This window comes from Ostrea edulis, chromosome 4 (assembly GCF_947568905.1).
Source record: "Ostrea edulis chromosome 4, xbOstEdul1.1, whole genome shotgun sequence".
NCBI lineage: Eukaryota > Metazoa > Mollusca > Bivalvia > Ostreida > Ostreidae > Ostrea > Ostrea edulis.
In genome coordinates, this window is record NC_079167.1 from 82,492,109 (window position 1) to 82,519,706 (window position 27,598).

The following is a 27,598-nucleotide window of genomic DNA, read 5'->3' on the forward strand; positions in this document are numbered from 1 at the left end:
ATTCATAACAACATTAACAATTCAAGTCTGATGAGAAATGTTCTTGACGAGTATTTGTCTGCATTCTTAAGAAAAGTCTTGGCGAGTATTTGTCTGCATTCTTAAGCAAAGTCTGACATTTGTTATCATACTCCATATTCTTTGTAAAATATTGACTATATGCAATTCTGAATGGGTTAGCATAACACTCTAACCTTAATAACACATGGGGATAAGGCTTTCACAATTATGGTAGTAGCTACTCTGTGTTTATCAAATCAATTACGCACTCTGTTTGCATGTTATGGTCCTTAGTGTAGAATAAACTAATGCATGTTTACAAATGTAACTATAGAGCCCCCTCCACGCCTGAACCCATTTTCCCTTTATTACAAGACGATTGCATGTATCTCGATATAACTATGCATGTATTTACTCATAATCACGAATATAACTCGTTGTGACTAGACACTTATTTGGTACTAGTCACTATTTTGTTAAAACAAGTAAATTCTTATTTTTGAAACAAAATTACAATTCCTAATATGTTTTAATCTGGTTACGTTTCATATGAATGATAGATTTAGATGTACTTATAATATGACAATGTTGGACTGCCTCCCTTAGGCATTACCAGAGAAATAATCCTTAATAAAATTTACAAGGGGGGTCATTATTCTACGGGGGTAATTTTTCTAAACGTGAAATGGACTGATTTTTTGAAAAAGACATTTTTTCTACGGGCAAAAGGGGTCATTATTCTACGTCGAATAATGACCAGGGCTCATTTTTCGATGTCGAAAAATAACCCCGGTCATTATTCTATGGGAGTCAAAATTTGCCTCTACACCGGCGCGTGTAAGAGCTTACGTAAATTTGTTTGTCCCGTCTATAATTAGAGGACGCGTCATCAAGCTAACACTAATGTGGGTAGCACGTGACCTGTGTGTACACAATGCTTGTTTGTCCAGTCAGGAACAGAGAAGGTACATTTTCTATACACCATGGACATACTGGGAATAGTGGACATCAATGGTTGGATTTTACTGGTCGTTTTTCTACTGCTTGCTCTTTACCTGTAAGTATTTCGTGTTCACACGAATTACCCATAATACAGTCTAGACTTATATATTTTATCACCATATCTCTGAAACCAGGACGTAATCTATTTATAAAAATATTACTATATCTAGTCATGACATGCATCCTCCCCCAAGTATAATTTTCTTACTGGGACCCTGCCCCTTTAGTTCCCGCTTAATTTATTCTGTATGTGATTCCGATTTATAATGTGTACCTGATATTTTGTAAGGTTTTCAGTGTAAATACCCAACAAGCCTATACCGTCCGCCCAAAGTCAATAAAAGCGTGCAATTGAGGGTTTCAAAATCATGGTTGATCGACCATTCAAATTATATATGGTAACATGCCTTTGTACCATAGTTTGGCGTGCTTTCTTTTGTTAAAAGTGTGGGTTATCTGAACATAACCCACACTTTTCTTCAAACCCCGCCCACATTCTCGAAAGATCACTGTCCACTGTATGAAGTTCCTTCAGATCAAAATTGCACATATCAAACATGGATAACTCACTCAGACTAAGTTCTCCAAATACATTATAGATATTCGCACTGAATCTCACTTAAACCTTGATACAAGATAATATCGTCAATGGGTTTCGTCCCAACGACTTTCTATTTCCACATTCTCCTCAAGTTTTTCAAAAGAGTAACCACCATCATCATTTGAATGTATTGCTAAATTTTTAAACAGAAAAATGCATGAATATGGGTTCTAAGAATTTTATTTGAATTTTTAAATTTCAATTCTTAAAGCCAATGCCGGTACTAAAAGTCGACGAATGCGTAAATGTTAAATAAAAATATGAAAACCAACAGTCCAAACATTTATATGCACTTTAAAAACGGCTTTTTAAAAACAATTAATGAACATACATTTTTCGGTGATAGAAAGTCATTATGATAGAAATATATGGTGTACAAAGTGTAATTTAAATACATAACAATTGGCATCATATTGTAAACAGGCGACCGCGCTTCCGAAAGCTATAATAAACTAGTGATCCTAATTGTTCGCGAACAATTAGAGGGCTATCCACCTACAATGATTTAAAAAAAGATATTTAAGAATATTTAAGATGATGTACGAAACTCAAAATGACCAAGAAAATTAGAAAATTTAATTAATAATTTTCACGATGACCTTGACCTTTGACCTTGACCTCATTTTGAAGGTCAAAGGTCATCGGTCTTAATGCAAGTGATCCCATGTCTCGATCTATATTAATGTAAAAGCTATAAGCTTAAAAAATGTTAATCAAGACATTCAGGGGCAATAATTTGTTTAGGGGTTTTCGGTTACTTTCGGTTAGCTTCTCAATGCTAAAAATACTTTGAAAGACCTTGATAATGGGGAAAAAATTAATTTTGATGATGACCTTGACCTTTGACCTTGACCTCATTTTGAAGGTCAAAGGTCATCGGTCTTTATGCAAGTGGTCCCATGTCTCTATCTATATTAATATAAAAGTTATAGGCTTAGATAATGATATGGGATACTTTCAGGGGCAATAACTATGCTTAAGGGTTTTCGTATCCCTTTGATTATTTTTTCTTTGCAAGACGGGTTTACTGTGAATTCATTAGCGAAGGTTTCGTGTCTCTATGACTTTCCATTAAGTAGGAGTAGCGATAACAAGGTTTTCGACGCGAGTCTCCGAAATTCACAGGAGGGTCAAAGTTCAAGGTTGAAATGCATACTATCAAAACCAATCAAGAAGTCAATACTTACCCATATAATATTTCAATGCTATCTTAAGCAGGAAAGAGAGTATAAAAAGTGCTATTTTTTCCTCTTTTCTGATGACCTTCACCTTTGACCTTGACCTAATTTTCAAGGTCAAAGGTCACCGATTGTATTCCAGTTGGTCCCATGTCTCTACGACAAACCGTTCTCAAGTTCGACATGTTTTACAAATAAATCGCAATAAAAGGCATTAACTCCCCTTAGGGGACACCGAATCCCTTCATTTTAAATTCTTCGCTTCTACTAATTACCCTCTATGTTTTAGAAAAGGTTTTATCCTTCTATCATTTATGGTTACAAAGTAGAAGCGCTAACAATGATTTCTGCGAAAGGTCCAATAACTCCGTAAGGGGTCAAAGTTCAATTACGCAGGGTGAACTGTATTCGTTTCTCAAGAAGTACTATATGATGGACTATAAAGTTTTTCGATAAGTCTTAAGACGAAAATTTTTTTTGACGGCAGGAAAATAATAACTAGTAATCCTAATTGTTCGCGAACAATTAGAGGTCTTTCCACCTTTTCAGGTTTTCAGACATTCAAACAATGTCTTTGAATACAAAAAAACTCGAATCGATGGTGTAGGGATAACAATGATTTTTACGAAAACCACTGTAAATCCAAGAAAGGTCAAAGTTAAGAGTTGTAATGTCATTCTTTAAAATCAGTTGCGATGTTACAACTTCAGCATATTATATATCAAAGGTATCTATTATACTGAAAACAGTATGAAAACTTCTCATTTTTATAGATTCTAGATGACCTTGACCTTTGATTTTAAGCTAATTTTCAAGGTCAGAGGTCAAGGATTGTATTTCAGTTGGTTTTATCTCCCTACGACTAATACTTTAGGAGTTGTATTTTTTTTACGCTAAAATTGCAAACTTTTAGGGGCATTAATTCTAATTAGGAATTAACGAATCTTCAAAATTAATGTATGGCCTTTTGCACTTGATCAGGCAATATGTTTAGTAAAGATCTTATATTCCTACCATTTACGGTTTCGAAACTGTACTGATAAGAATGGTTTTTACGCAAGTCACTGTAAATCCGAGAAAGGGCAAAGTTCAAAGTCGATATGTAATGCATTGACTTAAGTTGGAAGGTGACTAATTGTGGATATCATATCTTTTTTGTATCTCATACAGTGAAGACGGTATGAAAAATTGTTATTTTTATAGTTTCTAGATGACCTTGACTTTCCACTGAAAGGTGGAAAGCCCTAAATATAACGAATAATAGTAAACTATGGTACAAGTCACTTACCTCGGGAGCTACGCTCCCTCGTGTCATTATGACCACACCCATCGGGTATCTGCACATAACCAACAATATCATATGGGGTAACTACTACTTATTAATGGTAAATATCTGTTGAACACTCACCTCAAATTGTTTCAAGTTAAGTATGACAGATTTTTTTTTTTACAGTAGGTCAAAGTATGGTATATTTTTCGAGAATTTTCTCACATGTAACCATCGTTACTGAGTCCTTGACATGATAATATGCAAGATAAACATTAATTTTCCATGTATTATTCCATAACTTGTATTGGAATTGACTGAGAATATATTTTTCTAATTTGCGAAAGACAATAAATACAGGTTTTGAAAGAAAATATTTAATCAACACAACAAGAAATTATCTGCTGTAAAAGTCAGCAATAAGATTTTAAGAGCGCAAAATAAACGACTAGATATCACTTTCAATATCTTTGAAATGACAGAAAATAAAATTGATTAACAAATATTCTCGAACAGTTCAATATGTATGAAACATGAAAACAAAAGACTAGCAATAGATATAGAACGATAGCTTTTTTGTATGTAAATGAAGTAGCGCTATAATTATGTAACGTATGTTTCAACACTTACACAACAGTACATCCATGAAAATATTATGCCAAAACGATGTCATCATCAGTTATTCTTTACGATTGATGTTGCAAAATCATAACATCACTTAATTCAATGGAAATACCAATTTTAATAGAAATATAACGTAGAGAAGCAAAATTTTTTTTTACCAAATGTGTCTTTTCTTCTGAATTTGTTAATTTGCAATAAATATGCGATTAAAACAAAAGTAAAAGATTGATGTTTCGCTATTTAAATGCTCATGATTCTTATAGAAATAACAGACATGTTTTGAAACCTGGATTGCTCTTAGTTATAATATACAATGAAAGTAACGTATGTTTCTTATTTTTCCTTTCATTACTGTAAACACATCATTTCCATTCAAAAAATGGAAAGAAACATATTTACCCATTTCTAACAATCTGTTTACAATAATAATATAAAGAAAATGTTTAATTTCTCAACATTTTGATTAAATGTATACCGAATCTTATGTTTTTGTTGGTTATTTTGGAATACCTTTCCATAGAAACTGTCAGTATAATCCACCACGCGGTGTTATGAATGAATATTTAACGTGAACCTTAAGACATAGATGTCCCCTATTGATTTTGAGGTCAAAAGGACAACGGTTAAACTACTCTGGACATACGCTATTGTCCATTGAGAAGTCTTTCCTTGATAGACATCAAACTTGAAACACTGGTGCCCCCTTATGAATAGATGACCCCCCCCCCCATTGGATTTCAAGTCACAAGGTCAAAGGTATTACAAAATTACTCAAATGACCAGTTGCTTGTAAGTATTTTGAGAGACAAAACTTACATGTATCATTATGGTAGCCTTTGACCGGTAGTTAAACCTTTATTTTCACTGTCTATACAGACATTCTACCTTTTCAGTATTGCCACAAGGGGAGCATATAATATTATTTCTAAAACATTTTTTCATGGTTGTTCTTATGTTTTAATGCATTTTTTTTTCATGGTAGTTATTCTGTACTTCTGCTCTCACAAGCGCCATTTCTGGAAAAATAAATAAATAATTAAAAACAAGTAGAATAATATTACGTAACGGAATTCCTGGTAACATACGTTACACTCAGATAAAATATTTTTTAATGATTTCTCTATAAGATTGCATAGAACAATCATCAGAGATTAATCCCGTCATTTCTAAGATATATTATGAAAAGATGCTGAATTCTAGCAAATTGATAAATGTAGAGTTGCAGTTACATGTATCATAAATAGGACAGTAGCAGAGAAAAACATGGCCTGTATTTCTTGCAGAGGATATCTGTATATGCTGGTGAATACGGGAACAATAACACATTTGTTTCTTCATAACATAGTTGATATTCAACAAACATATCATTAACGATGATATTTTGTCAATATGTAGTTCAATATTTGATGTCTAATCAAGCATTTCATTAAGTAGCATACGTTACTTTGAGTAACGTATGTTACCAGCGTTCTACTCAATGTAATTCTTACACCAGAGGAATTTCGAGATATTTGGAATACGATATACATTCTTTGATATCAGAAGAACAAATTCAGACCAAAACATTCCATCTGCTTAATCAATATTGTATATCAAACATTGCAGTTGTTGTAACAGTACTTACCGTAAGAGAAAATTAATCCTAATTCTCAAAGTTTAACACGTATTGACTTTCAAACTCAAATGTTCATAGTAGACATTCATGTCGTATACCACATCATGCAGACAGAAAGCAAAAATACGCGGGAAATTGTTCTATCATTCCCTTTAATTAATTTCTCGGTAACGAATGTTACATCACGAATGTTACATCTTGACACGTTTGTCAAATTTCAGACCAACCAATGACTTCAGCAAAAGAAATGTTTATATTTTCATTCTCTGTACACTACGAGATTTTCATAAAAGGGGTAACATTTGCTCTGGAAATACGTTTTCATAAAAAAAAATATTGTATCGTATGTTACATTTCTAAAATCGAAATGCAAAATTTTGAGAATAATGATGACTTCTTCTCAATGCCACATCCAAATATCGCTTGATGAATATTTTCCCAAAGTTTTTGAATATTTTAGCGCCAAAATAGATCAAAAACATAAAGATAATACGAAATCTTTGTTCATACATTGGGTGTTTAATTGACCCTATGATCACATAATATAATCTGGCGACATGGAGTAATACATACACCACTGCTTAAAATCATACGCAAAAGGTGTTAAACTTTTATTGAATGAAAATTTAGGAAATACAAATGATATAAACGCAAAGAAAATTAAAAAACACGCTCTCAGGTTTTTATATTTGCTTGTTCAATTTTAAAAATTGAGTCGGCGACAGTCACGTATGTTACAAAATTAGGGTATCTACGCTTCCTACCAAGTTTATAAGTAAAGGGGAAATAAAAAGTATACCATGCCTAGGGAGGCTATGGGTCCATGAATGTATAGCACACAAAATATATGATTTGATATAGCTTATTTTCTAATAAAGTGCCGGCGACATAGATTGCACGCTTTTATTGACTTTGAGTGATGAGTGACAGTTATATATGGTAGTAATCAATCAGAACTCAGTTTACCCCACCCAATCCAAACTGTAGGGAACTGACAAGTCTCATATAAACAAAGAAGAAATGATTCATGTGATATTTTTCAGACGTATACGATGGAAGTTCGGGCTTTGGCGTCGTCTTGGAGTTCCCGGGCCCGATTACCTCCCCTACATTGGGGCTTTGAAGGAGATGAGCAAACTCGTACGTTTATTGAAATATGTTACCATCTCCGGGGATATCATTTCCTCTCCCCTGTGATTGGTTGAAAATACATGCATGATGTTAATATTATCATTAATTCCATTGGCTAAAAATTCATTCCCCCTGGCAGACAGGCATCCAGTAATTGATTGATTGATTGTATCTTGCTTAACCTCTCTCTCGAGAATTTTTCACCCATATGGAGACGTGACATGGTGTAATCGTTACTGAAATCCTTTGTTAAAAATTACTTTTTCTTAATAATCATTGTACTGATCGACGATAAAAGATATTTCGATTACTTGTACTATAATTGATTAAAGTTAAACTGTCATGGTAATTATAAGTTCTTTTTCGACTACTCTACACAAAATAATTGGTTAATTGTACAAGTGTATTATTTTTAATCCATACTTAAATTCGTATCATAAAATATAAATTCTAATATGATAAAGTGAATTCATTATTGGAAAGCCCATACACTTAAATTCTGTAATTCTCTGAATTATTCTGAATTTTGCCCATGTAGACATATACATTTAATCTGAGATGTTCAATATCCCACAATATAATCTGAGATGTTCAATATCCCACACTATAATATGAGGTGTTCAAAATCCCACAATATAATCTGAGGTGTTCAATATCCCACAATATAATTTGAGGTGCTCAGCTGCTTGCAGTTTATCGACACATGACCTAGCTTGTTTCTGTCAGTAGTAATTCGCTTTATAGTCTAAAGTTTAGGAAGATTGTAAGAAGAATTCAGTGGTTTGACTAAATTCAGCTGTTTCCATCAATACACCAAATTTCAAGATGAGAACTCTTCTGTGTAGAAGGTACAGTTAGTGGAACTTCGAATGCTTAAGTGGCGAGGAAGACGATATAATTATTAAAAGCGGCTTCTCTTTTAATATCTAAATATAGGAAATACTTAATTCCATCGAAAGAAATATGTTTTACTAAAGTAGAAATATAAGAACAATGTAATATTTTAAAGTAATATCCAGTATACGATACCTACGACCAACGAAATTACGTGGTATAATAAGAATTCCACGTATTTAATCTCTCCCTGAAAACTTATCATTTACTTGATTTGTGTATCAGTTGAATTCGGGTGATGAAACTACGTTTGAGAAACTTGCTGAGTATATTCACTTATTTGTCCTACTCCCATATGTAAACACATTATTTTGCGCCTTACTATGTACGAGAGTTCTCCAAAGGGAAATAACTCGGACGTATCTCGAAACCGGCTTATGAAATGCTTTATTTTATCTAAAATTGAAACTGGAATTTGAACTATGCATTATAAAAGTTTCACTAGAATTTTGTTATAAAACTTTCTATATGTGTAATAAAGTTTGCTTAATATGTCATCTGGTGATAAAGTGGTACGAAACGAGATACTAGAATGAAAGTTTCTTTTTTCAAAAGGGATTGATGGAATTCGACTTTCATCTGATCAAAACTTACGGAAGAGTTGTTGGGTATGTCTTTATGAATTCTTATCCATGATATTTATTTTCTTATTTCGGAAACATTCGTGGAATATGCTTCTTGTACAATATGTATATTGCAATTTATACGATTTTATGCTTTTTCATTGTAGCACCTATCTGGGTAGCGCACCTTCCCTTTTGATTGCAGATCCCGATATTATAAAAAATGTTTGCGTAAAAGATTTTTCCAAGGCACCGAACAGATATGTAAGTATATGAATCATATGTTATATTTATTCTTTGTTAAAACAGTAATTTCACTCGTTTTAATTTACCTAGTGATTCATCTGTTATCATGACATATTAGATTTCGAGCACTTTCACAGAATGCACGTTATGCACAGTGACATCACAGAACGTGAGACACGCGCGGTGATATCACTGAACGTGAGATACGCACGGTGACATCACAGAACGCGAGATGCGCGCGATGACATTACAGAACGTGAGATACGCACGGTGACATCACAGAACGTGAGACAGGCACAGTGACATCAAAGACAGCGCGACACGAACGGTGACATCACAGGAAGTGCGATAAGTACGCGTACTGTGACATCACAAAAGTTGTGCACGCACGGTATCATCACAAAGAGTGCGACGCATACCGCGATATCATAGAAAGCATGACACTCACGCTCACATAATCTATATGCAGCGAGACACGCACGGTGGCATATGATTCAAGGAACAATAACTATTGGCATCTTTCAATTTTTGTGGATATTTGTTGCTAGAATGATGATGTTTTCCAAACTTGGAAAGATAGTGTTGTTGTAATTTGTTTTGTTTTTAAGCCATTTTGCATCACCAACGTAACTTTTTGTAGTCAAATTGATCGATAATACAGCACAGTTTTTCTAGAAGAATATCAAATGTCCAAATTGTTAGATAAAACACAGTTGCATTTATTGTTGAACACAACTCTGATTCCACGCATACATTTGTAAGTACTCTGAAGTTGAAAAAAATATGCTGGAGTTCCTCATTGACAATATCTTCGTAGTCTTTGGTGATCATGTCTTCCAACAGACTTTTGGAATTCCCATGGGCACGAATTGTACTCCTTCGTTAGATGGCATGCTTTTATATTCTTACGAAGTATAATGTATTCAAAAACTTCTACATGAGAAGAAATAATCTCTTGCTGTGGCCTTCAATGCAACATTTAAATATTTTCGACGACTTTTTATCTATCAACAATAATAATTTTCATTTATATGTCGATTCGATATATTTATGTGAACACGAAATAAAAGGCACCAGAGAGTCGTCCACTTCTGCCTCATACTTAGATGTTTTATTGAAAATAGATAATTACGACAAACTAACAATTCGACTTTATGATAATTTCTCTAACGTTAACTTCCAATATTTATGTAGCAATATTCCATTATCACCTGCATATAATGTGTATATATTTCAACTGATTCGATGAGCAAGAGCTTGTTCTGCGTAGGATCAGTTTTTAAATCAAAGCAGGCTACTGACAAACAAGTTGATAGTGCTTTCAACAGTCTCGTTTAAAATCAGCAGTTCGCAAATTTGGTCGTTATAACGATCTAGTTTGCCAATACAACCTATCATTGGGTCAAATGCTGTTTGACGTGTTTCATACCGATTGTTAGGCCGCTTTTCGCACACTGATTGTCATTACGGATACCTCCGTTTACCTGATCAAGATAAAGTCCTCACAGCGGGTGTGACCGGTCGACAGGGTATGTTTACTCCTCCTAGGCACCCTATCTCACCTCTGGTATATCCAGGGATCCGTGTTTACCCAACTCTCTATTTTGTATTCTTTATAGGAGTTATGAGATTGATCACTGTTCGTTATCTTTACTTTTCATTATACTTATCTAAGTTCTGTTGCTAAGGTAATCAAGGTGCTAATTATACAAATAGGTTTATCATGCTATGAATCGCAGATCTTTTAGTCTTGAAACTGCTTAACATTGTAACTTATGGTGTTTTTGTAAATTTAGTTTATCTTCAATTTTATTGCCATGGTAACATCTATTGTCACTCATATATTTCGTTTCTTTAAATCTATAATCTTCAACATACTGATCATTTTTGTTTGATGCCTCAGCTTGAAACGTAAAGTAACTCAAAACTATTGAAGTCCTGTCAACCTCTTGTCGTGGCTGCCACGAATCAAAGCAATCGAGAACACCCCTGTTCCTTCTCCACTGTATGACGTTTGAATTCAAGAAAATTGTTACTGATTTACAAATCGATCAGGGTTTTCTCTTTCCTATTTTGAACTTCGTATAGTAAGGCATAACACTGAAGTAATTTCACGCATTACCATGAACTACTGGATACTTTAATATGCTCTAAATTCGTGGGAATAACGGTACATTGTCATCTTACCACGGGATATACATTTACACAAGGTGGATATTTTCAGGAATTTTCTGAGTCCCAAAGTGAATTGCGAAAGGGCTTAAATGCTTTGGAAGATGACCATTGGCGATTTGTGAGAAACACACTTCTTCCGACATTTTCAAGTGGGAAAATGAGAAAGGTAAGCAATTTTAATCTTTAAATGTAGTTTTGTGGATTTAATCGACCCATTATAGTTTACTCTATAGGATTAAGGTGATGGACCCTAACTAACAAGTAAACAATGCGAAAAACATGTAATGATAGCTAGGGTTATCGAATGACTAACAACACCACGCTGCTTACATCGAATATGTTTCATATCCTCCGCATTTATAATGTTGTTATTTCCATCACATTTTAAGTTCAAAAACACTCTCTGTATTTCTTACCAATATAATTTGCCAATGCTTCTATATTCTTACGTTTGCAAGTAACATGTAACATGTAATCCAAAACAAGCTTTACAGTGTCTCGGTACTGTATAGACCATCTTAGAAAGAAATCCACATGTTTTTGTCGTCTTTTGTCTTTCAACTGTGATCTAGCTTGACATATCATTACTAGTGATGTAAGTATAGCTTGAAATGACGACCTGAATGGAATCAATCATTTGAAAAGGTCCGAAATTCATGGAACTTCGATCTTTCAAATGACGATATAACTTCATCTGTTGGAGATTATGCCAGACGATAGGCCAAATATGAAGATAATTGATTGATTGAATATTGTTTAACGTCCCTCTCGAGAATTTTTCACTCATATGGAGATGTCACCATTGCCGGTGAAAGGCTGCGAAATTTAGATCTAAGGTCTATGCTCGGCGCTTACAGCCTTTGAGCAGGGAGGGATCTTTATTGTGCCACAACGGAATTCGGTTTTTGCGGTCTCATCCGAAGGACCATCCCATTTAGTCGTTTCTTACGACAAGCAAAGGGAACTGAGGACCTATTCTAACCAGGATCCCTACGACAGAATATGAAGAATTTGACTCTTTGTCAGAATGGAGAGAGAATATACGAGGGTTGTTAAAATCTCGTATTAGACACATGAGTCCATTATTACCTTATATGGTGTTTATGTATCTCAACTGATTCGGGACGCAAGAGTTTGTTCTGCGTATCATTAGTTTTTAAATCGAGGCAAGGTACTGACCAACAAGTTGATATTACAGGGGTTTCAACGGCGTCGTTTAAAGCCAGTATTTCGCAAATTCTATGGTTGTTATAACGATCCAATACAACCTGTCATAGGTTCAAATTCTATCTGACATGTTTCATGCCGTTTTTTACATATTGATTTTGACTATGGATTAATACGTGTACCTGACCAAGGTGTAGGGCTCATGGCGAGTGTGACAGGGGATGTTTACTCCTTCTAGGCACCTGCTCCCACCTCTGGTATGCACTACTCTTAAAAGTTATGGGATTAATCACTATTCCTTATCTCCACCTTTTCATTACGGAAATATGTACCATTTATCATTTTGCGTTTGATAAACCAGAAGCAATGAAGGAATTAGATAAGTTACATCTAAATAAAATATTCATTGTTACAACTGTATTTTAGACGAACTTTGCTTGATATTTCACATATGTTAATCTAGCTGCAATAATGTAGCCCTATCCGATTTTTTTTTATTCTGATATTTTCGGGATAGGGCTACAATTCCATAGGATCTCCGTAATTGTGCAAAATAATTTTATGAATAACCAATAATAAGCTCCGTGTATTAAAATGTAGTCTCAAATGTTGTTTACACCAAAAGGAGTACCAACTTTGTGCTTGGGCATGTCTAATAAAGGTGTTTTTCATTAAACATCATGTGCAGCATGCAAAATTCTTCGTCTGCTCCGCCATGCTTGTTATCGCGAGATCTCGTACGCCTAGATTGATCTACTGAAAAACCTAAACATTGTCAATCTGCGCGAAAATGTAGTTACTCGAGACAAAGAAAGGAAAATTATATGGTTGCAGAATGAATTTACACTCTGCTGTTCGTTTTTTAACTTGATGTTAAATCTAAACCTTTTTAATACTGACGAAATAGCTTTCTCCTCCGTACTTGTCCATTGATGTAAATACTACCTTATATGACATATGCAAATAACTTGACAATCGGAAGTTGAAACTTCAGTACATCAAACATGGCTCACAAATATGAATCGAGAAATTGGAATATATCGAAATTGTTGTTCTATTGGTAGAATAGAGCCTCACAAATCGTAAGTTGCAGGATGTAAATTTATATATTGACTAAGAAACGTAGACTATCATTTTATTTACGTAAAGAAAGTCAGCGAATGTTGAGAATGATCAAACATGTTGCGGGAGTGAATCACTACCGCATTTGCACCATTACGGAGATCCTAAGGAGTTATAGCCCCCCCCCCCCCCACCCACCCATAAAATAAAAAATCGGAGAGGGCTACATTATTGCACTAATGTTAATCAATTTATACTTAAGCTCTTTGTCAAATAATGAAATTTTTCAAAAATCATGTTTCAATTTTAAACATAAGTGATACCCCCAGTGAATGGAACGAATGAATGAAAAGGTGAAGATAACAGAGTGATCAATCTTAAAGTCCTATAAGGAATACAAAATTAAGGACAAACACAGACCCTTGGATATACCAGAGGTTGATCAGTTGCCTAAGAGGATTAAGCATACCCTGTAGACCGGTCACACCCGCCGCGACCCCTATATCTGGATCAGCTATACGAAGTAATCCGTAGTCAAAATCAGTGCATGTGTAAAGAACAGCCTGCCAATTGGTATGAAACATGTCAGACAGTATTTGATCCAATGACAGGTTGAATTGGCAAACTACATCATTATAACGACCATAGAATTTGCGAAATGCTGAAAACCTGTAACATCAACTTGTTTGTCGGTAGTCTGCCTCTATTTAAAAGCTGATTATAAGCAGAACAAGCTCTTGCGTATCGAAGCAGTTGAGATACATAGACACCACATACGGAAATAATGGAATATTGTGTCTAATACAAGAATCAGTTGAGAGACATAATGCGGCCAATGCCGTTGTTGTAAAGTGAGCCTTCCCCCATAATGAGACTTCCCCCGGAAGCCTGGCTCTAGAGTGAGTCTTCCCCCTGGGGAAGGCTCACTCTAGAGCAGGAGAACCCCCGGGGAAGTCTCACTCTACAGCCAGACTTCCCTGTGAGAAGACCTACTCTATCACTAGTTGTAGAGTCAGACTTCCCCCCATAGCAGGACTTCCCCCTCCATTTATTCCTGGTAAACTACTATCGCTTTGTAGAGATTGTTTAGATACCAAGACCTTTTTCAGCAGGGCATTAAATGATTTTGCTTAAGCCGTTCATCAAACCCAAGAGAAGAAAACGGTGAATAAAACACAATGGAATTGGTAAGCCATTTTGTTTGACCCATAGACCTTGAACTTTGACCCATACAATACCTATGCCGTGGTTAGTTTTAGAAGTTTGAAAAATGAAATGAGGAAATTTCGAATTTATGTTTTTTCTCATCTGCGTACAAATATCGGTTGTGCTTTTAAACGTGTATAACTTCAGGTAGAGAGGTAGGTAAGTTGGTAGGTAGAGTACTTTTGAAATAAGACAATAATAGCTCAAAAAGTTCTTTGTACCAACCACATCTTTTACATCAGTAAAGTATTTGAATGTTTCATTCTGCAAAACTAAGTCATTCAAGGTCTTAATGCCTCTGTCAACCCAATTTGTATTAAAATTCCATTATTTAACATCAGCAAAGTTTCTTACATCTAAATTCAAATAATCTGTAACGGAAAGAAAGCTTTCTTTAACTCTTGATAGAGCTTTAAACACATCTTTCCAAAACACATTGTCAATATGATTTACAAATTCATTAAGAATTTCTTTGGATAGGTGAGAAATGAAATCCACATTTCTAAGATTTAAAATACTATGCAACATATGTTGTCATATACCCTCATTATCAGCAAGGTACCTTTTGACCCATTTCAGCTTAATATAAGATATATAAGATGCCCAATGTACCATATTTAGCCCCCTTCACCATAATTACCCACCATTGTATTTCTTTTCAACTTTTCTACCTTGTATCCCCAAATGAATTTAAAAAATATTTTATTCAACTCTTCCAGTACTTGTTTAGATGGGTCAGGCAATGCTGAAAATAAGTGTATGAACTTTGGGGGTGCTAAAGTTTTGATAATTGTGATTTTACCTATTGGAGTTAAATCCCGTTTAGTCCACAAACCTAGCAATTTTAATGGCATTGATTTTAGATTGATAATTACATAAAGTTATGTCTTCCAGATGTTTTGTATATACTATTTCGAGGAGCTTAAAATTGCTATTTCCCCATTTTATTTTCAGATCATTACACAAAGTTTCCGCCGAACCTGACTTGCTCCCCAACCAAATTGCTTGTGATTTTGAAATATTTAAACGTAGTCCAAAAATCATTCTAAACATATCAATAACTCTCATAGATTCTCTAAGTGATTTTTCACTACCATCTAACGTGAAAAAAGAGTCGTCCGCATACTGGCCTAATTTATTTTATTTTCCAGCCACAGTTACACCCTTAATATTTCGATTTTCTTTAAGTGCTTTTGCCAACAATTCTACTGTAATAATAAAGATATATGGTACCAATAGATCTCCTTGTCTACAGCCTCGTTCAAGACTGAAGAATTTATATAAGTTTCCATTGTTAATTATACAACTGGTACTAAAGGTGTATAGAGTAAGAAACTATTTTACAATAGATTCCCCAAAATTGAAGGACCTTAGTGCCTTTACAATAAAATCCCATTCCAATGAATCAAACGCTTTTTCAAAATCTAATAATAATAACAATCCTGGCTGATTTTCCTTTTTTAGATAGTCATTCAAATCATACAAAAACGAGTGTTTTCACCAATAAACCGTCCCTTTATAAAACCCTTCTGAGAGTCACCTATGATACTTGTTAGTATTTTCTTTAAACGATTTGCTATGGCACTAAAACCAATTTTGTAATCAACATTAATAATGATATTGGTCGCCAATTTTTTTATATAACGTCTATCTTTTTCTTCTTTGTGAATGCAAGTTATTACACCTTGGGATTGAAATTAAAAGACAAATTGCTGATTTTAAAAACAATGCAAAGTACATCATGAATTGTTGAGTCCAAATCAGTGTATTGTACAGAAAATGAACTCTAGTTCTTATGTTAAATTTTTATGTCAAGTTTTGAAGGAAAAGGAGTTCATAGCTCCACAACTCAAAAGAGAGAAATGGGAAGCTTATCTCAGTGAAACTATTTCAGAAAAATGTTGGGAATTTCATTATATGAATGCGTATTTATGCACAAAAAAAATTAATTTGTTTTCAATACCGTATTTTTATGTGTTATATACATGTAGCTACAAACTTTTTCCTTCGCAAACTTAAACTTGTAGATAATGACTTATGTTCATTTTGCAAAAGTGAAAAAGAAACAGTCACTCATATTTTTTATGACTGGGTGTATGTATCTGCCTTCTGGAGAGATTTTGTGAAATGGTACAAGAAAATTTTCTGCTTTTGTTAGCAAAAAAGCACATTTATTACTCCATATCACGGGACTCAAATCCCAAATTGTCAGATGCAATTAATTTGTTTAAATACTATACAAATTTAGAAAAATATTGTAAAAATGTATTTCATAGCAAATCCAAAATGCTTGGTAAATGGGCATTGTATGATAATATAGTGGACAAGTAGTTTGTTGAAAATCATAATACATTTATATGAAAAATAAAATAATTACATTTATCTTTGAATGTGTATGTGTATATATATGTATGTCTATATATATATATATATATATATATATATGTGTGTGTGTGTGTGTGTGTGTGTGTGTGTGTGTGTGTGTGTGTGTGTGTGTATTATACATGTATATATCATATATACAACTTACTGATATCGTTGATACAGAAGGTGCATAGAGTAATTACAAGTGTGAATGAGCGAGTGTAGATTACAGTTTGAATGTTTGTATGTATAAATGTGTTGAAAATACAAAAATAAAACTTTTTTTAAAAAGTAGGTAGGTAGGTAGGTAGATAGGGATAGTTATGTAGGTAGAGAGGTATAGAGGTAAGTAATTCCCTGCCCGATCAACTAAAATTTATTTCATAGTTTGCATAGGAGGGGATAACAGCGGGGTGTCCCGCTAGAGCGAGACTTCAAGAGAGTGTTATGGCTCTAGAGTTAGTCTTCCCCCTGGGGGTAAGGTTTATTCTATAGCACGTCTGCTGGGGGAGGCTCACTCTAGAGCGAGACTACCGGGGGGAAGGCTCACTTTAGAGCCAGACTTCCGTGGGGAAGGCTCACTTTAGAGCCAGACTTCCGCAGGGGGGAAGGCTCACTCTAGAGCCAGACTTCCGCGGGGGGAAGGCTGGCTCTGGGGGGGAAGTCTGGCTATAGAGTGAGCCTTCCCCCCTGGGGGAAGGCTCACTCTAGAGCCAGACTTCTGGGGGGAAGTCTCACTATGGGGGGAAGTCTGGCTCTATAACACCGTTCCTGGATTCAAAAACTTCTGAAAACCTTTTACGTGATAAATTACAGAATGCAGTAAATGTTTTACTAAGACCCTATTTTACTTCTCACGAAAGTATTGAATAAAAATATAACTGCAATGAAGGAGGAACATCAAACGTATATGTGCCATTCGAGAAGTCTAAAAATATCCAGAAAACCAGTAAATTTGAAAACACTTTACACTACCATTCTTCATGATAATTCAAAGACTATAGAGTATTTGATATCACAGACACTACTTTAATAAAAATGGAACTTAGAAGTATTCATATCTTATGAGCAGACTGCCAAAACTATTTTTATAACACCATTTTGATTTTGTGCATAAATACTCTGAAATTGATATTTAAAAGATGCTGGAGTTCCTCAAGCACAATATCTACGAAGTCTTTGGATATTTGGTCTTCCAAGTTTCCATGGGCGCGAATTGTGAACATATATCAAATTTACTTATATATTCTTATGAGATAATCTATTCAAAAGTTTGTACATAAGAAAAAATCTCTTCCTATGGCATTTCATTTTGCATTTTGATATATCGACGACGTTTTATATGTTAACCATGTTAACTTTCGCTCATATAATGATTTGATATATCTCTGAAAACTCAAAATGAAGGACGCCACATCTGCTTCATATTTGGATATTTTACTGAACATAACGATAAAGACAAACTAACAACTCAACTTCATTTTAAACAGGGTGGCTTCAACTTATCCATAGTCACCATCTGATGTTTATGTATTGATATTCTATGTAGTGTTTATGTCTCTTTTGAATTGATAATCGAGAACATTATCGGTGTATACAAATGTACATGTTTTCATTTTTGAAACCGAGGCGAGCTACATGTACTAACAAATAAGCTGATGTTACAGGACTCGTTTAAAACCCACATTTTGCAAATTCATGTTGTTATGATGACCTTATATGCAAATACAACCTAACAGAAGGTCGAATGCTGTGTGGATTGTTAGGTCGCTCTTTAGGGGTCCGTGTTTGCTCAACTCTATACTTTGTATTGCTTATAGGAGTTATGAGATTGATCACTGTTCGTTATTTTCACCTTTCATACTGATTTTGACCACAGGTTACACTCTCCTTAAATACCATATCTCACTTCTGGTGTTTCTCTCCAGGGTTCCATGTTTGCCCAACTAAAATTTTGTATTCTTTGCCGCAATATCAGATTGATCTCTTTTTTTCAAATTACAGATGAATCCTCTTCTACAGCAAAAGTATGAACTGCTATTGCAGGGTTTGAAAAAGGATGCAGATGCCGGAAAAACCATAGAATTCAAAGAGTATGAAATATTCGGACAATATCATAAACTGTGTTGGTATGGGGCTTATGTCGGGTGTGACCGTCGGCAGGGGGTGCTTACTCATAGATGCATTATCCCACCTCTGGTGTGTCCAGGGATCTGTGTTTGCCCTACTCTTAATTTTGTATTCTTTATAGGAGTTATGAGATTGATCACTGTTCGTTATCTTCAGGTTTTCAATAAAAACCTGTGTCATTTTGATTTGTAAGTCCTTAAAGGGGAGTGTAAGAAATACGAACAAATTAAATGATGTAATGTATATTCTGAGATGAGATGTATATTCTTGTGTATAATATGAGATGAAATAATATATATTCCGAGATGAAATAGTGCATATATTCTAGGATGAGACTGATCAACAAGGGATTCTTACCTCTCGTAGGCACCTGATCCCATCTCTGGTATATCCAGGGGCCCAGGATGTACTCGAAATTTGCATTTTTTCAGGACTATTGAGATTGATCTCTGTTCGTTATCTTCACTTTTCTGGGATGAGATAGTAGATATTTTGTAATGGGATAGTAAATATTCTGGGTTGAACTACATAACTACATTTCAGCAAATACAGTGAGATGTTTGTATACTTTGATGAAAGAGTGTTGATTTTGCGTCAATATGTTTTGCTTCTTTTTACAGGGTGTTCGGTAGATTCACCATGGATGTAATAGCCTCGCTTGGATTTGGGATGGAAATAGACTCACAGACAGACCCCAATAATGCGTTTGTTAGATATGCCAAAGAACTCTTCAACGTCAATTTTTCGTTACTTTTATTTCTCACAGGTGATAGCTACTAATCTGAAACAGTAACAATAATAATAGTTTATTAAATAATTATTTGGAAGAGAAATTGATAAATATATACTGGTGTGTTTTCAGAACAGAAAGAATGGGACTACTTATTCTACTGACATAGAATTTATTTCATTGCTAACTCACATGAATATTGTCACTTTGTCTCTGTATAAAAAATACTTTTCACATTTTTGACTTCCTCTCAGAAATTACTAAACTATTCTGAAGGAGGTTAAATGTTATGTCTCTTTCAAAACAAAAACTAGGTCCTCAGTACACCTTGCTTGTCGTAAGAGACAACTAAATGGGGCGGTCCTTCGGGTGACATAACAAAAATTGAGTTCCCCTGTCACAGCAGGTGTGGCACGATAAATATCTGTCCTTGCCGAGCATAAGCCTAAATTGTGCAGCCCTTCATCGGCAATGGTGACGTCTCCATATGAGTGAAAATTCTCGAGAGGGACGTTAGATAATATATAATTAATCAAAATTTAAAAAATGATAAAAAATATATGTTCGTGTCTTTAAATATTTTCTCAAACACTTATGAACAAGTAGATTCAAATCTTTCAAGTCATACTAAGGGTTTAACATACATATGAAAGGTGAAGGTGACGAACAGTGATCAATCTAATAACTGTATTAAGCAATACAAAATAGAGAGTTGGGCAAACACGGACCCCTGGCTATACCAGAGGTGAGATCATGTGCCTTGGGAGAGTAAGCATCCTCTGTCAATATGTCACACCAGGTAAACGAAGGAAAAGAATTAAAGATGAAGATAAGGAACAGTGATCAATCTCAAAACTCCTATAAGGAATACAAAATAGATAGTTGGGCAAACACGGACCCCTGGGCATATCAGAGGTGGGATCAGAGGCCTAGGAGGAGTAAGCATCCCCTGTCAACTGGTCACACCCGCTGTGAGCCCTATATCTTGATCAGGTAAACGGAGTTATCCGTAGTCAAATTTAGTGTGCCAAGAACAGTCTAACAGTCGGTATGATAGGTATCAGATAGCATTTGACCCAATGATAGGTTGTATTGGCAAACTAGATCGTTATAACGACCATATAATTTGAGAAATGCTGACTTTAAACGAGACTTGTGAAACCCCTGTAACACCAACTTGTTTGTCAGTAGCTTGCCTCGAATTAAATTCTGATCATACGTAGAACAAGCTCTTGTGTATCGAATCAATTGAGAAATATAAACACCATATGCAGGTGATTATGGAATATTGCTACATAGATATGGGAAGCTGACAATGGAGAAGCTGAAATCATCCCGTTTGTCATAAAGTTGAGTTGTTAGTTTGCCATTAATATCTACTTTCAATAAAATATCTAATTGTAAATACGAAGCAGAAGTGGATGACTCTGTGGTGTCTTTTATTTTGAGCTCACAGGGATATATCGAATCGACATGTGAATGAAAGTTATTAATTGTTAATAGATAAAACGTCGTCGAAATATCTGAGTGTCGAATTGAAGGCCACAGCAAGATACCTTGTCTTCTCGTGTAGAAGTTTTTGAATAAATTCTGCTTCATAAAAATATGAAAACAGGTCAGCTAGCAAAGGAGCAATCCTAAAAATCTTCTCATGAATCAGTAGCCTACAAATTTATCATATTGATATGCAAGTATTTTGATATCTTGGGAATATACGAAGTGGAAAGAAGGCATACTGTATAGAAAATTTATTATTTTGAAGATCTTTTCAACAAGACCCACGATATATCATTGGGCATCCTATAGGTTCAGAACAGGGTCGTAAAAATAGATGATGGAATCTTCTCAACAAGAATATGTACATATTTTCAGAATGTGAGCTTCCTGGGTTAGTGAAAATTAAGTTCAAGCTAGGATAACTGGTATTAGGGGTTGACCATTATACTACTTTCAAGCAACATACCGGTACAATATTCGGATGAAAACATTACGTTATAATTTGTCGAATTGAGATAGTTCTGCTTTAACCAAAATTACACCAACCAAAAATACACACATTTGTCGAATAAAGATAGTTCTGATATACACCAGTCGCAGTAGCTCTCCTCAGTATTAGAGCGTTCGCTTCGTAACCGGGAGGTCGTGAGTTGGAGCTCCGCTTGTGCCATGACCGCATCAAACTTGTGACGTAAAAAGGTAGTGGTTGCTCCTAAACGCTCGGCCTTTAAAAGAAAATCCTGGGTCTGTCGGATATGACTTTAAAAATGCAGGTACCGGCGTTTGCATATTAAATAACCTTCACTGTTACGGCTGTAAGCGCTAAACTTAGGTCTAAATTTGTGGTACGTTATCTACAACTGGCGACGTCTGGTTCACTTGTTGGAGACTCCTATTAAAGGTTTATTAACGGTACATGTTTCCCTCGCGTGAAGTGCTATCATGTGGAATCAAACTACGACCCATTGGATCATTGCATGATCAAAAAGGGGAAACACGTGCTACATAGAAATTAACATTCATTAATTCAGTATAAAAAAATTCAATCAAGGAGACAAATTTAATGGCCAGGTGAACCATATTTCCCATGACCGTTTTGTATTCTTTCAGTGATCATCCCGAAATTTGATGTACTATTAAACTACTTCAAGATATCCCCAACTAATAATCGAAGAGTCATGGATTTCTTCAAATCGGCGGTTCGTCAGGCCATCGAGATGCGAGATGAAGGCGACCAGGTATATTTGAAATCTTATTGCATTTTAGGGTGTGTGTGTGTGTGTGTGTGTGTGTGTGTGTGTGTGTAGGACGAGACAAAGGAAGACTATCAAACCCTACGAAAAGGCATTTAAAATTATAAACACGTTCGTTGTTTCATCATTTATTTTCGAATTCAAACCATATCTAGCTATTGTTTCAAACAGTTGATTGGGATTTCTGCAAGAAATATGTAAATATATTGTTCTTTTTACAGAATAGGAAAGATTTGCTACAACTAATGCTGAATGCACACAAGGACACGGACAAGAACGAGGTAGAGGAGAAACAGCGCTATGAAGGAGATCCGCAAAAATGGAAAGACCGAAGTAAAATATACTCTTGTTTCTTTCTCTCTTTCAGTCTCATTTTCTCTATCGGTCCCTTGTCTCTATATTTGTATGTGTGTTTCTTTAAATCGTCTGTTCGTCTCTAACTTTCTATGTTTTAAGGTGCTCTGAAAAATAACCCATCTGTCCTCTGCCTGTTGATTTCGTTACCTAATTTTTCAGACACTCGACTTTTCTCCCGACTACGAAGTAACTAATTCAAACACGATACAGAGTATTGAATTAAAATTTTCCAAATTAAGGTTTTCATCCCTCTCGAAATGCTTTACTTTTAGGAAATTGTAAAATGGGAAGTGGTAATTGAAATATTCTCAAGTACCACTTGGCCAGAAAGACCGAAATTTACTCGAAGGCTTCCATTTAGAAGAGAGACTCAAATTTGTTTGAATCATGCCACCCCCAGGACCAGTGTGGACCAATGTTCGGGATTTAAATGTTTAAAGATATGTGTAGGGAACCCATCTTCATGTAATGCAGATTCACGTCTAAACATGGTCCCCGGGGAATGATTGTGGTCCCAATTGAAGTTTTATGTTTTAAAACGGCAATATATAATGTGTATGGACATATTCTACAAATCCTCCTTTTAAAATCATAAGACAACCAGTCATTAGAATGATAAATGCCGTTTAATATAGAGATAATTTCTATCAGAGAATATCCTTTAACATAGAGTTAGTTTTGTTCAGATCATGACCTTTGGTACCAGTTCAGGACCACAATCGGGGGCTTTAACTTAACCTAGATACATATTAGGGTATATTCAAAATTCCACGCATTGTTCAATGTGTATTCTAACCTATATATATTTTATTGAATATAGCTGTTAATGGCAAACGGCATGCCTTCAGCTCTTCCATCGTCAACTTCCCAATGTTTATGTAGCAATATTCCATTATCACCGGCATATGGTGTTTATGTCTCTCAACTAATTAGAAACGCAAGAGTTTGTTGACTCTGTATGATCAATTTTTAAATTGAGACAAACTACTGATAAACAGTGACGTTACAGGGGTTTCAGCATTCTCCTTTAAAGTAACTATTTCGCCAATTCTGTGGTCCTTTTAACGATCTAGTTTGCCAATACAGCCTGCCATTGGATTGAATGCTGTCTGACGTGTTTCATACCAATTGTTGTACCGTTTTTTAACACAGCGATTTTAACTACGAATTACCCAGTTTACCTGTTTAATATATAGGGATTACGGCGGATGTGACCGGTGGACAGGTAATCCTTACTCCTCCTAGGCACCTAATCCGACCTCTGGAATGTCCTGGAGTCCACTTGTTTGCCCTTCTCACAATTATGTATTTTCATAGGATTTATGAAATTGATCACTGTTCGTTGTCTTCACTTCTCCTTATACGTTAAATACCAATAAGAGTTTTATACATCCCGCTAGGTTTAACTGAAGAAATGTTTTACACACCCCGCTAGGTTTAACTAAAGAAATGTTTCACACACCCCGCTAGGTTTAACTAAAGAAATGTTTTACACACCCCGCTAGGTTTAACTAAAGAAATGTTTTACACACCCCGCTAGGTTTAACTGAAGAAAAGATTTACATATTCCGTTAGGTTTAATTAAAGAAATGTTTTTACACATAACGCTAGGTTTAACTGAAGACAAGTTTTACACACCCCACTAGGTTAACTGAAGAAATGTTTTACACATACCGCTAGGTTTAAACTGAAGAAAAGTCGCACACATCCCGCTAGGTTTAATTGAAGAAAAGTCACACACCCCACTAGGTTTAACTGAAGACAAGTTTTACACACCCCACTAGGTTTAACTGAAGAAGAAGTGACCGGAAACTCAATATTCTTTCTTATTGCTGGCTTTGATACAACGTCTACCACCATGACAACCATGGCGTACTCTCTAGCAACCAATCCAGAAATCCAGGAACGACTCGTTAACCAAATAGATTCAATCATCGGGAGGGTAAGCATGGTGTCATTTTAAAGTATTGATATATCTATAGATGTTTGCTCTGTGATCAGACTAGATATATTTTTATGTAACAGAAAATAATTGTACTTACATGTACGTATGTGACTGCTTTATCATGTAATGGGGTATGTTACAGAGAGCTATCGTTGTGTTGTATACTTTCAGGACCTTCCTACATATGACAATGTACAGAAAGTCGATTATCTAGACTGGGTTTTCAATGAGACCCTGAGACTTTATCCTCCAGCTGTAAGGTACTATTTTGTACTGAATTTCTAAATACATTTTGAAAGAATATCATATCCATTTATTCTGAACTTGTAGGACAGGTCAAGGAACCTTTGAAAATCAAATATCCTCTAGAATCTGTTTGTCCAGCATACATATTTCACATTTCAATATTCTCAAGAACAAAGTTCTATCATAAACAATCAAAATAATACAGGTTTGTTTCAAATGGTGGATTATTTCACTTCTAAAGGGGAGATAAATATAGTGAAAATAGGGTGGCATATTCATTAAAGTCGTCTTCAGACGTAACCAGCAATGAAGATTCAAGCCATAGTCTGTGTTTGTCTTAAAACACCTCTTCTCCTCATGGGTACAATTTGTCGAAAGGGTTTAAATTTGTCCACTCCTTGACCTCTTGCGTCCAGGTATGACCAGAATACGCAAAGCTTCAAAATTTTAAAATAGGAAGTTTTTGTTTTAATTTTAAAGAAATCTTTTTACCAACTTAGGGGGTATATTTTGCTAAATTAACTTTAAAGTATTCATATTGAATGAAGACAATCATTGGGTTCGGTTATAATTATAATTTAGTATTTTATTTGTGTTATTGAAATTACTGAAATAAGTGATATAACACAAATATCTAGCCAGTAGTTTAAGATTATTAACTTTGGAGATACCGTTTGTCTTGTACTGTGTTTGTGCAGTGAAACAAGTTTGATTATTCCATTCTACAAATGTCCTCATTGATCAATAAACAATTGATAGATAAAATAGAACTTTATTCGAAGTATTTATTTACACATCACAATGCCATGATATCATCTTTGCTTTCAAAATGGACCACAAAAGTAAACTTTTTAGAGCAAATACATGTATGTATTATTTGCATGGGAATTTATGTTCGAATCTTCAAATCGGATTCACACTATCTTTTCTCATCATAGAACTAATCGAAAAAGCAAGACGGAGATCGACGTAGCTGGTTATAAGATTCCGAAGGACGTGGACCTTTCGTTCGCAATTTATGTGTTACATAGAGACCCCGAATACTGGACAGACCCCGAGAAATTTGACCCAGAAAGGTAGCAAATTGTCCATAAAATGATAATGATAATTGTTAATAATGATCGAATTCTCTTAGGACGAAGGTGTGAGGCATCGATATATATAAACCCTCACAATTTTTCATGAACTCATAAGCAGCATTCAACCACTTTTCGAATATAAGAGATCTCCTGCACGAAATACTAGTATTTTATATATTTCAGGTTCTCTCCTGAGAACAAAGCTGGCCGTCATCCATATGCCTACCTTCCGTTCGGTCACGGTCCTAGAAACTGTATAGCACAACGTTTAGCCGCCATGGAGGTTAAATGTGCATTTGTGTACATACTTCAACATTATCGCTTTGCTACATGCGAAGAAACTGAGGTATATCAATCGATATAGTTTTGTGTTTGTACAATATGATTTATTGCTCTCCGGGACGAACGTTTGGAGAGGTACATGTGATGTCATTTCTGCATCCATGTCATCGACAACGTCGTCGGATGATGTTCAAGGTCATGACACGGAAGGCAAATTACTGACAAATCAGTAAATGTTACAGGGGTTTCAACAGACCCATTTGATGTTAGCATTTCGCAAATTTGTGTTTACTCTTTTATCAATTTTGTATTCTGTGTAGAATCTATGAGATTGAACGCTCTTCGTTATTTTCATTTTTATGATAACGTGTTGTTTCGTTATTTGTTTCAGATTCCGATGAAATTTAAAAAATCTGGTTTATTGAAACCCCTAAATGGAGTAAACTTAAAACTGGTGGAGAGAACTTCGATCTGATATCTCAACAACATAGTGTGAACACTTTTATTGATTATATTATGTTTTAGTAACGCAATTACAAGGTTTGTTTATAAATATACTAATTCGAATGATTTGCAGCGAATTCAATAAATTAGATGTTTTGTGTCCATCTGTGTTTTTCGTGATGACGTTTTTTGTTACTGTTGATTTCTTATCATCATGGGGAGAAGTAACATGTATCCTCTTCTGAATTATCTAAAGAATCATCGTGTCAAACATTTAAATCACTAATTCAACAAGCAGAAAGAATAAACAAAAAAAAAAAAACACCCAAGGTTGTCAACCAGAAAGCTATATCAAATTCAAATTTACTTTATCGTGTAACATAAATCATAGAAAATATATGACGTCACAATCAATGACGTCATAACAGTGTAAAACAGAAAAATCTCACATGGCTGCTCCATATGGGTAAATTCGATCTTACACTAGTGATAATGTGGGAAAGAAATGTCTCGCAAGCATATGGTTGTCTCACATTGGTA

At 35.0% G+C, this 27,598-nt stretch overlaps 1 protein-coding gene across 2 annotated transcripts; it reads left to right on the forward strand.

Annotated features, from left to right (window-relative positions):
• The first annotated feature begins 843 nt into the window (after positions 1–843).
• LOC125671292 (cytochrome P450 3A24-like) lies at positions 844–27,220 on the forward strand. Of its 2 annotated transcripts, XM_048906869.2 has the most exons (14): positions 844–1,057; positions 7,331–7,427; positions 8,868–8,920; positions 9,043–9,139; positions 11,346–11,462; positions 19,100–19,188; positions 19,846–19,991; positions 22,563–22,690; positions 22,927–23,038; positions 24,847–25,004; positions 25,179–25,267; positions 26,192–26,329; positions 26,516–26,678; positions 27,006–27,220. In XM_048906869.2, exons 1-14 carry the CDS (start codon positions 984–986, stop codon positions 27,087–27,089), a joined length of 1,545 nt encoding a protein of 514 aa, XP_048762826.2. In that variant the 5' UTR covers positions 844–983; the 3' UTR covers positions 27,090–27,220. The 2 variants fall into 2 exon arrangements, with proteins under 2 accessions (XP_048762826.2, XP_048762827.2); XM_048906870.2 differs by lacking the exon at positions 26,516–26,678 and having other exon boundaries at positions 883–1,057.
• The last annotated feature ends 378 nt before the right edge of the window (positions 27,221–27,598 follow it).

What these genes read in the sequence shown, in the direction of transcription:
- LOC125671292 (XM_048906869.2), top strand. Translation starts at nt 984, where the DNA reads ATGGACATACTGGGAATAGTGGACATCAATGGTTGGATTTTACTGGTC. An exon ending in CTTTATCCTCCAGCTGTAAG is followed by an intron (nt 25,268 to 26,191) that starts GTACTATTTTGT and finishes TTCTCATCATAG; the next exon opens with AACTAATCGAAAAAGCAAGA. An exon ending in CTACATGCGAAGAAACTGAG is followed by an intron (nt 26,679 to 27,005) that starts GTATATCAATCG and finishes TATTTGTTTCAG; the next exon opens with ATTCCGATGAAATTTAAAAA.